The 12219-nt window shown below is 37.5% G+C and overlaps 1 protein-coding gene across 12 annotated transcripts in view; it reads left to right on the forward strand.

Moving 5' to 3' along the window:
- The window catches only part of LOC117578280 (amyloid-beta-like protein), a 70226-nt gene extending 58527 nt beyond the window's left edge, over positions 1–11699 (forward strand). For 5 of the 12 annotated variants that reach the window (XM_034263706.2, XM_034263708.2, XM_034263709.2 and 2 more), the window contains exons 4-12: positions 421–559; positions 741–962; positions 1026–1786; positions 1854–2006; positions 5424–5573; positions 5640–6361; positions 6443–6587; positions 6660–6839; positions 7529–11699. In XM_034263706.2, coding sequence (XP_034119597.1) covers positions 421–559; positions 741–962; positions 1026–1786; positions 1854–2006; positions 5424–5573; positions 5640–6361; positions 6443–6587; positions 6660–6839; positions 7529–7636 — 2580 coding nt within the window. In that variant the 3' untranslated portion in view covers positions 7637–11699. The remainder of the gene's footprint in view (positions 1–420; positions 560–740; positions 963–1025; positions 1787–1853; positions 2007–5423; positions 5574–5639; positions 6362–6442; positions 6588–6659; positions 6840–7528) is intronic. The other 7 variants (XM_034263714.2, XM_034263713.2, XM_034263711.2 and 4 more) reach the window with 7 other exon arrangements.
- The last annotated feature ends 520 nt before the right edge of the window (positions 11700–12219 follow it).

Consider the following 12219-nt stretch of genomic DNA (forward strand, 5'->3'; position numbering starts at 1 on the left):
GAGGCAAATTAAAGCTTGAATTTTTAAAAATAGAATAATAAACTACGTATACTTGTATGCTAGTAACTTAATAAAAGAATTTCTGGTCTATTTAGATCTTTAAAGTATTGATACTTACGAACTGAATGCATTAAGTGCTGTCCAAAAGCATAAAAATATTTCTGAGCTTCGACCATTTTTCTAATATATACATATATTCAAATTTGTAGTTCTTTCACATACTTTTGTGAACTATCAACGCAAGCTGAAGGGGCTATAAAAATTTTGAATAATTACCATTAAATTGTTAATTGAAACATTGAATAGTAAACCAAAACAACCATTAAATATGAGTACACTTAATCACTAGCAAATAAATTCTAATAATATGTAGTCAAATAAATGATTTAATTTCCTTGCTTTTTATTTGACATCTTTTAGGCCTATCCCAATCGAGACATTACTAACATCGTGGAGTCATCGCACTACCAGAAAATCGGAGGCTGGTGTCGCCAGGGAGCACTCAATGCGGCCAAGTGCAAGGGAGCTCATCGCTGGATTAAGCCATTCCGTTGTCTAGGTGAGTACGAGAAGAGAAAATCTGTTTTGAAATGCCACAAAAATGTGAAACATCTGCTCTTTCACTCCCTCTCTCTCTCTCCAACGAAAACAAACAAACAAAACAAATGCGACTGGCAACTGGAAATGATGATGTGCAATCTGTGATGTGATGCGACTTTTGGCAACTCGTTTGGCTTCAGAAGGACCATTCCAATCGGACGCACTGTTGGTGCCCGAGGGCTGCCTCTTCGATCACATACACAATGCGTCGCGTTGCTGGCCATTCGTGAGATGGAACCAAACCGGAGCTGCCGCCTGTCAGGAGCGTGGCATGCAGATGCGTAGCTTTGCCATGCTGTTGCCCTGCGGCATTTCGCTCTTCTCGGGCGTTGAGTTTGTCTGCTGCCCCAAGCACTTTAAGAGTGAGTGTAACCACCAAAAACTAACCTAAGTACTTGCCTCGACTCGACTCGACTTACTTGCAGCCGACGAGATACGCGTAAAGAAGACCGATATGCCTGTCATGCCGCCAGCTCAGCTCAACAGTAACAGCAACAACAACAACAACAACAACTTGAACGTCAACAACAACAACAATGCGGCCAACGATGAGCTTAGCGTGAACGAGGAAGATGAGAGCAATGACTCCAACTACTCAAAGGATGCCAACGACGATGAACTGGACGACGAGGACGATCTGATGGGTGATGATGAGGAGGATGAAATGGTTGCCGATGAGGCGGCAACAGTTGGCGGCGGTGCAGCTGGCGCTGGCAGCGATGCCAACAGTGGGGCACTCGATGACATCAATGCGGAATACGACAGCGGCGAGGATAGCGATAACTATGAAGAGGATGGCGCTGGCTCCGATAGCGATGTGGCCGGCATTGCCGATGCCTGGGATCAAAATGGCAGCTCGAGCGGTGCCAAGCCGGCTGCGTTGCCCTCGTTGAAGGCTCCCTCGATGTCGCCGGCTAGCCTCACAGCTGTGGATCAGCAACAATCGAAGCAATCGAATCAACAGCAACAAGCTGCGAAACCGGAACTTGCCACAAGCACGCCACAATTGTCAGCTGCTGCTGCCGCCGCTGCTGCTGCTGCTGCCTCATCGGCTGCCATGGCGGGTGTGGGTGCGGGTGCAAGTGCGGTGGGTGCACCGCCATCGACGGCACAGCCAACATCGGATCCATATTTCACGCACTTCGATCCCCACTACGAGCATCAGAGCTACAAAGTAAGTCAGAAAGTAAGTGTTTACGTTGAGGGCGCAGGTTTATTTATCCAACAAAAAACAAAACGTATTCTAAACAAAGGAAGCCCAACAGCGCCTTGAGGAATCGCATCGCGAGAAGGTCACCCGTGTGATGAAGGACTGGTCCGATCTGGAGGAGAAGTACCAGGACATGCGACTGGCCGATCCCAAGGCAGCCCAGAGTTTCAAGCAGCGCATGACGGCACGCTTCCAGGTTTGTTTCCTCCCTCCTACCCCCCCACCTCCACAACCTCCGTATTCCACATGATCCGTTTGTAGTGCGTAGCTTCCTCCCCTATATGCATATAGTTTCCCATTCCCGATCCCAGTCCCCCCGTCAACATTGCTTTCTTCTCTGTCTCTATTACATTCTATTTGCACTGTCTCTTTCTCTGTCTCTCTATCTCTTTCTATTTGGTTGCTTATGTATATGTATATACCTAACCTACACATGTACATATCTACATATGCATGTGTTTGCGTATGTGTGCGTGTGTGTGAGGGAGAAGGCACTTTTAGTACACATTTAGTTTGATTTAGTAAGCAATATACATATGTTTGTAGTACAATAACAACACATTAGAGGGAACATATTCAAGCCGAACCTTAACTTTATATCATAAGCATAATTTTGGCAAAGGACAAGTCTTAGGATTTCAAGTGAGAGTCTCTTCGAGAGCCAGGATTTGTCAGCCTATAACTGTGGCTTCTGTGCAGAGTGCAGCTTCAGATCTTTATAAAGTGAGTGATCACTGCGATCCTCCAAATCTGCTCCTTAATCTATTAGCTTCAAGTGACACATTGATTTTCTTGCCTGCTTTATTTCTGCATCTTTCGGTCACACTTCTAGCAGCCTTGAAGAGTGGACCAAGAGTGATTCTCTTATCCTGGAATGATGACAAGATATTACGCTTCGGTTGGTTGCTCTAGAGTCTTGCGAACTTCCTTAAAAATAGCCGTCTATAATTAATAGAGAATTCTCGGTTCAGTAATTCTCGTCAAAGAAATCTCTCATAAGCTGCCTTTGAAGAGTTCCAAACTTTCTTACTGTCCTCTACCATAGTACTATATATTTACGTTCATGGATCTTGAGATCGGCATCTTTAAGAAACTGTCTGACTGAGAGTTATGCCATACTCAATGGGACCAGGGTTAGGCTCGGATAGCATTATCCCCGTGTAAAGAAGTCGTCAGAAGGGAGCTTTCCAGATGCTGTCTGAAGAATTAAAGATCAGTTTGTGTTGTGTGTTAAGTCGAGGAGTTATTCTGACTAATTCTGACGCTGAGACTGTTCCACCTCTGCCTTATCCTTATTTGTAAATGGGGTATCTCATGATAGTGGGTAGCCGATGTAGTTAGGCGTGACACCGACTTGAGACAATCTCTACAAATAGACAACTTGAACACTAATTGAATCGTGACACAACCTGCAGATTTGAGAGCATGTACAAGACTCGGAGGGGGCATTGGTCAAAAGCTGTTGCGCCCTTCAAGTAGCTTACAATATAATAACGTACTACAGCAATTAGTTTGTAATCAATCTATTCATAATCACTATCAATAACATTATCGTGATCATTATCATTATCAATATCATTGCCATTATCATTATCAATATCAGTATGATTTTTGGTTTTTGCTTTAAGTTGAAACACAAAATTATCATGCACCTGTCGAACTATCGATCTAGCCATCTATTTATTTCGATTTCTGCTTGAATTCTATATCATTTATGCAACTCTCTGTATCTCACTCAAACTCTATCTCTCTCTCTCTGTCTTATTCTGTGTAATTAAGTGTATGTGTGTATGTTCGTAGCTGTAATTTCTCTCTTGTTTTGTGTATCCATGTATGGCAAATGGGAGCGAAAGAGGCATCAGATTGTAATCATAATAATAACAAAACCAATAACAGTAACAACAATAACAAGCATAATGATTTATTAATCATACTCTCGCAATATAACGAAAGCATAACGCAAACAGAATACAGAAAACAGAAAACAGTTAAAACAACAACAATTAAACAGCATAAAAAGACAAAGAACAATAGCAACATCAGAAATACAATACAAAAAGATAACTTGTAAAATTTAGTTTTCATTATATAATATTTATTTGATTTCGTTTGCATATTTTGTATCTAAGAAAGAAAGTGCTTTAGTAGTTGAACGGATTGGCTTTATAATCTATATTATTTTATTTAGCGCTAACCAAAACAAAACAAAAACAGCAAACAATAACAAAACAATAACAAAAAAACATCAGAAAGAGAAGCTGGCTTTGGCCTGTCAAACTTTGAAAAATCCTTGCAGAGATACTATCAAATAATCTACAGTCGAGTGTGCTCGACTGTGAGATACTCGCTACACATTTTCAAAAAGCAAAAAAGTGATTTTTAAAGTATAATATATCGAAGACTATATTTGGTACTGACATATGTCATAAAAATCTGGTCGCTACTTCGATGTTCAATAAGCTATCTTAAGCAATAAGAAAATAATGTTTGTGAAGACCCGTGAACAGAAGAAACTGCTAATTTGCACAGCTCTAAACGATTTCCAACTGCGCAAGAACTCAATACCAATTTGTGCATCTCTAAATATCACACGGATTTGTATAAAATGAAACAAAGCCATTTATATTAAAAACCTTGTTCATTTCACTGCTCTGCAAGGCCATAATCACAACCTGAACAAGCAAATGCTCAGCTCTCTTTCTGTCGCTAACAAAACACTCTGTCTCTATCTCTCTCACTATCTCTCTCTCTCTGTCTCCCTCTGTGTGTACAATACATATAAGGCTTAAATGAAATGCTGCTTCAATGCTAAAAAAAAAAACAAAAAAAAAAACAATATGGCTTAAATGCTGCGCTTAAATATTTGTATGAATGAGCTGCCTCCAATAAAAACCGATTATGTAAATAGCAATAAAAAGCATAATATAGTAATCTCTATATAGCTCGCATAGCTCTTAAGAATCGTAGAATCCGAATCCATTTCGACTCCATGCTGTTGCACTGTGGCATTCCAAATCGAAACTCCATCTCATGCGAACTCGTACAGTTTTGGATTATATCCAATAATCCACCCCCTGCCCACCCGCCCCTCACTCCACACTTCATTCACAAATCGATATTTATGTTCTAGTACTTGTATCGCTTTCTCGCTCTCGCTCTCTATCTCTCTCTCTCTCTCCTTCTCTCACTCTGCACAGCATTGTGTTACGTCAGCAGCACTTTTCGAAACTGAGTCATCCAACTCCTGCCCCCGCCGCTCACTTCCCTCACACTCACACACGCTCACGCACACACACACACACACACATACACGCACACAGTAAATTTAACTAACGACCAAGTGCAAGTTATAGCCATGAAAATTTGTACACAATTTAGTAAAGAACGTAACTGTATCTAAAACATCTAAAAGTGCAAAAAATCATTGCAAAATCGTAATCGTTATCTCGTTATCATAATCGTAATCGTAATCGAAGCTTTGCTGCAATCGATCGAATGAAACAAACAAAATCAAAATTGAAAACTGAAAACTGAAAATTCTGCAAACTCTCATGCTGATAAAATCTTTCTCTCTTGGTGTGCAATACGTCTTTATATGGGAATGTAATTTTAGACTTCTGTTCAGGCACTCGAGGAAGAAGGCAACGCCGAGAAGCACCAACTGGCCGCCATGCACCAACAGCGTGTCCTTGCCCACATCAATCAGCGCAAACGCGAAGCCATGACCTGTTACACTCAAGCGCTCACCGAGCAACCACCAAACGTAAGTCGAGATAGATCGATAAATCGCACAGGTTCAACACAAATATCGATCGCACCCTTTTTGTAGGCTCATCATGTCGAGAAGTGTCTGCAGAAATTGTTGCGTGCTCTGCACAAGGATCGTGCCCATGCCCTAGCCCACTATCGCCATCTGTTGAACTCGGGCGGTCCCGGCGGTCTGGAGGCAGCCGCATCGGAGCGACCACGCACACTGGAGCGTCTGATCGATATCGATCGTGCTGTCAACCAGTCGATGACCATGCTGAAGCGTTATCCCGAACTATCGGCCAAGATTGCCCAACTGATGAACGATTACATTTTGGCATTGCGCAGCAAGGATGACATTCCCGGCTCATCTCTGGGCATGAGCGAGGAGGCCGAGGCTGGCATTTTGGACAAGTATCGCATCGAGATCGAACGCAAGGTGGCCGAGAAGGAGCGTTTGCGTCTGGCCGAGAAGCAGCGCAAGGAGCAGCGTGCCGCCGAGCGTGAGAAGTTGCGTGAGGAGAAGTTGCGCATGGAGGCCAAGAAGGTGGACGATATGCTCAAGTCGCAGGCGGCAGAGCAATTGCAAAAGCAGCAAACCCAGCAACAACAGTCCCAGTCACAGCAGCAACAACAACAACAACAACAGCAGCAGCAGCAACAACTGCAGGACAAGAGCATCAATAGCAAGGAGTTGAGCATGGACGGAGTTGGCGGTCTGGTGACTGCATCGAATCTCAATCTTGACACAACCAAGAGCGAGAAGGAGCTGGCTGATGCTGAGTATGCTGAGGCCACGGTCAGGTATCGATCAGTTTATCGCAACACCAATTCCATGTAATGGATCTGCATAAATATGTTTGTATGTTTTCGTTTGATTTGCAGCACCAAAGTGCAGACCGTCTTGCCAACGGTGGATGATGATGCTGTGCAGCGAGCTGTCGAGGAGGTGGCCGCCGCTGTGGCCCATCAGGAGGCTGAGCCACAGGTGCAGCACTTCATGACCCACGATCTGGGCCACCGTGAATCGGTATTTGAGCTGCGCGGTCCACGTATCACGCCGCATCTGCCTAAAGCGTATCCTCTCTCGTTCTCATTACAGAGCTTCTCGCTGCGACGCGAATTCTCGCATGCGCACGCGGCCAAGGAGGGGCGCAATGTCTATTTCACGCTCTCGTTTGCCGGCATCGCCCTAATGGCTGCCGTATTTGTCGGCGTGGCCGTTGCCAAGTGGCGAACATCGCGTTCGCCGCACGCGCAGGGCTTCATTGAGGTGGATCAGGTATGACACTAATTGATGCAATGGATGCTTTGCTAGAGAACATTTTGTTGAAGCTAGTTATTGCAATTTGAACAGCTTTCGTTATACGCATTTCACTTTGAAAACTGTATAACAGTTTTTTTGTATAACACTTTTCATCAAAATGTGTACAACAGTTTAAAATATATTTGCATTTAAATATTTTGAGAAAAATATTATGAAAGAAATTATAACAGTTATTTGTATAACACTTTTCGTCAAAATGTGTATAACAGTTTGAAATACATTTACATTGAAACTTTTTGAAAAAATATTATGAAAGAAATTATAACAGTTATTTGTATAACACTTTTCGTCGAAAACATTTTGATACACATTTCATTTATATTTGCATTGAAAACTTGACAAAAACTTGTAGAACAGTTTTTGTATAACTATGTTCGTCAACAAGTGTATAATAGTCTTAATAACAATTTACATTTTATTTTTCTTGCATAATTTGAGAAAAAGCTTATCCATTATAGAGTATTATACAAATACTTGCAATATAAAAATTATAACAGTTTTAAATATATTTTTGATTATGCATTTCAATCACTCACTGACTCAAACGAAGCATCCGTAATATGCTAAGCATCTATCGCTGTCTCTTTCATGTTTATGCTCACGCACTAATCATATGTCTATCTCTTTCCCACCAACAATTCTAGAATGTTACCACACATCATCCCATCGTGCAGGAGGAGAAAATCGTGCCCAACATGCAGATCAATGGGTACGAAAATCCGACCTACAAATATTTCGAAGTGAAAGAGTAAACAACTAGAGAAAAGCGAGCAAAGCAAAAAAAAATAAAAAAATAAAACAAACAATTAATAATTAAATGCATGCACCTAAACAAATGGCAAGAAGAAGAAGCAGAAACAGAATAAGAAGAAGCAGCAAAGCAAAGAGCATGGCACATCAATAAATGAAAAGAAACCAAAAAAAAAACCAAGAATAAGAAATACAAAAAAAGTAAATGAAATTAACATATAAAAAACAAATAAGAAACAAACATTTTTTTTTTTCGTCTAAAGGAGCGCAGTTCCGCAACATAAGTGAAATGTAATGCATCTATATATTAAATTTAAAAAATGAAAGGCAAAAATATAAAGCAAGCAATTAAATTTAAGTATTTAAATGTTTAACAAAAATAACAAAAACCAAAAAAATGTAAACAAACCAAAACAAAATGCAGTCAACAAAAAAGCAGCATCTCTCTCTAGCTCTCTCTCCCCTTTCTCACATTCTAAACCTAAGACAAATACTTCAAAATGAAAATTGTGAACAGAAACATGCGCGAAATTGCAAGTGCAAATGAAAGGATACAAATGGAGAAGCTCTTCATTTGTTATATTCCCCAACATCAACCAAATGCAGAGCAAAATTCAAATGTTTGCCAAGGGAAAATAATAAATTTTTGCGCGATATAGAAAATTAAACAAATGATTTTGTACTACGTTGTTCTTGTTTAGAAGAATTGAAATTGAGAGGACTAAAGAAGATGCTAATATTTGAAATGTAATGGCAAATTCAAGAATATGTTAATTTGAGAAAACAAATAAAACGCAATTGCATTGCAACATTTTGAGAAGCAAAAGAAGAAAGCAAATGAAAAATACGAAGATTATATTCCTAGTAAATAAATTGTCAAGACATTCACAACGCACACTCACATTCACAGACAGTCAGACACACACACACACACCCACTTTCATACACTCATACATAATCATAATGCAAAATGGCGGCATTCGCAAATAATATAAAAAGCGTAGCATACTTTTTAGCGCCGCAAGCAAAATTCTAATGGAAAGCCGAAAAGTTGCTATGAAAATTACAAAACAAAAACATTAAAATTAATGTTAAACTGCGCAGCATGCTAAAAGAAAAACAAAGATGAGTAGATGCTAAAACTTTAAAACGCATAAGCAAAATACGTAAGCAAAAACCACACACACAAACACTCACAAACACACACACACACGTACAGAGCGACACAGACACATGTGAACCTAAGAGCTACCTACGCGTACTAATCTATAAATATATATATATACATATATATACACACATATACAGCTATATATATGGCAAAACCACAAAAATCACATATATATATATATTGCTATATATATATATGTATTAACAATATATAAAATGAAAATGAGAAACGCAAAAGCAAAAGCAAAACGCAAAAATGTCCATAAATGTATTTATGTATCTATACACAACACCCAAAAAAAAAAAGAAAAGCAAAAAAAAAAAATCAAATGATGAAAGCAAAAACTCAGCTAGTAAGGCAACTAAATAATATTAACAAAAGCAGCAAATTAAGCAACAAATGCAAGTGCATAGCCAACAACAAAAAAAAAAAAAAAACAAAATGAAACGCATATAAAAGAAATGAGATTATTCAATAGCAAGAAAGTTTTGCAAAAATCTCTCTTTTCGAACATTTTCTCAAGATTTTTTGGAACTGGTTTTTCTTCTTTTGCAACTAACACATACATACACATACACACTTACACACGCACACTAGAGCCCCTGGGAGTATGCAGCAAATTTGTTATTGTGTTTGTTATAGATTTGTTCATATCAAATGATTTTGTTAAATTAGACAAATCGTTGAACTGAAGTTAGTTTTGCCAACTACTCAACAACAACAACAACAACAACAAGAACTACCGACGACACTGAATCAATATCACAATGCTATGCAAACAAAAGTATTGAAGTATGTTCAGGGTTCACCCCAAGTTGCTCTTCAGTTGCGCTTCAAAACTGATTGCACAATGGCTGCATCAAAACAATTACTGACAATTAAAGTAAATACTGCAGACACAAGCGTATGTTACATACGGACAGGTGAACAAGTCACACAGCTGGACAAGCAATAGACAATAGACGGACCGAATCAAAGCAATTGACACTGGGAACAGATAAACGACAAGTGGACAGACAGACGGACGGACAGACGGACAGACAGACAGAGGGACGGACAAGCTGGCAGGCGAGATAAACCGATTGAAATTGCTAGTTTAATTTTTCAGCTCGATTGCTTGGCAAATATTTGACAAGTGTATGCCAAATGCTTTCAGATTTGAGACGTTTTGTCATTTAATAAAAAGATACACACACCCATACACACCAATACACACACACACATACTCATGAACCAATACTCAGATAAAAACACAAAGCAAATCCAATTTATATAAATGTAATTTGTAGTACATTTTTTGCTATAAACCAAAGTTTGTAACCTTATTTGTATAACTATACGAATAAATCAATAATGATATATGCATATATACATATGTATATGTGTATATCACACTTATATGTATGTGAATGTATATGAAATATATATTTAGCATCAACAACAAAACTCGTATTTACTCCCTTCAACAGGCACTCGATGTTGATATTCAAGATTCAATGATTTCAAATACGATTTCGATTCGCGATATTCACACAAATTGCATTAGCTTTTCAAATTTCTTTTGTCGTTCGTTAGCTATCAACTTTTCTCTATTGCATTCGGTTGCATTACTCAGGCCTATTACCACCATCTTCCCCCCCACAAAATCCATATTGCTGTGACACATATATAAATTTCATAACCTCTCACTTTCTCAAATAATCTACACTTAACTGCGCGAACATTGAGAAAAATACTCATATGCTTCAATGCATAGGTACTTACATTTATATATATATATATATATATATATATATACAAATATATATTGTAAAGCTTTTCTAGGCTCCAAGCAAAACTCCCAAACTATCCGCTATAATCATTGTTTTTGTTAACATCTATTTTTTTTTGCCCAAACATACGCCATACGTAAATAAGTATGTATAATATCATATTCAGAACCCTCAAAGAGCAGCTTAAAAAGAAATCAAATCCGTAGTCCATAAAACATTTATGCGGTGGCTGCATTTTCACTCACACACACACACACACACACACTGCACACTCATACAGACACTGACGTTAGAGTATGACAAGAACTTCAACAGCAACAAATATATATATATATATTTCAAATCACACAACTACAACAAGAACAACAACAACAACAGCAACAACACACAAAGTAAATACCAAAAAAATCTAACTAGTCAAAGCTTGAATATTTTTTAATTTATTCATTAATATATAAAAATGACAAAATATATACATATATAAAAGAAAATTATTAAAAACAAAAAAAAAACAATTGATATTTACACTTAGTGAAGCAAAAACAAAAAAACAAAAAGGAGAAGAGTAAAATGAAAGCGAAAATGCAAATGTGTAAGAAATAAACCCCGTCCTGCGTAAATAAAATTAAACATAAAAAGTAAAAAAGAAAAAAATATCATAAATGAAAAATTTACACAAAATTTAAAAGCAAAACATTAACAAAATGCAAAAAAAAAAAAACACAAAAACCAAAAAAAAAAAATACAAAACAAAACAACAACACACAAAAATATAAGAAAAAAAAAACGTGTAATAAGTCGCATGTGTTTTTGTCGTAGTCTCATCATAAAAACAAAAATAAGAAATGAAAATGAAAGGAAATAAAAGAAAACCGAAAAAATAAAATTAAAACATAACAAAGAAAATGTGTAATTCTTTTTGTCAACTATGATTTTTGCATAGGTTCGAAATGGAAACGTATAAAAAATTTAAATATTAAATGTACTCAATGACAATTGTAATTGCAACAATAATTGTACGCTATATATATTATTATTAAAGTGGAAAGTGTAAACATTGCGCCATGCAAATTGTAATTGCAAAAAAAAAAAACATATTTTCAACAACAATATGCAACATGCTACATTTGAGGAAAATGCAACAACACAAAATGCAAAATGCAAAATGCAGTCGAATGCAAAAAGAAGCCATGACAAATTATGCATAACAATTGTAAAATGTTTCACAAAAAAAAATGCAAAAAAAAAGAAAGAAGAACAACCAAAAAACCAAACATAAAACGTAAGCGAAAGGAAACCAAAATAAAAACAAAAATGGAAAAAACAAAACCAAATAAAACAAAACAAAAAACCCAAATGGCAAATAAAACAATTTTCATTGTATAATCATATATTATTTAATTTTGAATTTTTGTGTTCCTTTTCGAAATATTTTGCATAAATAAAATAAAATAACAGAAAAACAATATCCTCAAATGCGTTTCACATTCCATCTCTGTCTCTCTATGTCTCTATGTCTCGCTCTTGCTGATAACACAAATAGCAAAGTATTTTAATAATGGCTACAGATTATTATGATTTATTTAATAGGTTTTTCTTCTTTATTAAATTTCCTGTTTATTGGGTCGATCGTATATTATGT

This window comes from Drosophila albomicans, chromosome X (assembly GCF_009650485.2).
Source record: "Drosophila albomicans strain 15112-1751.03 chromosome X, ASM965048v2, whole genome shotgun sequence".
Classification (NCBI taxonomy): Eukaryota; Metazoa; Arthropoda; class Insecta; order Diptera; family Drosophilidae; genus Drosophila; species Drosophila albomicans.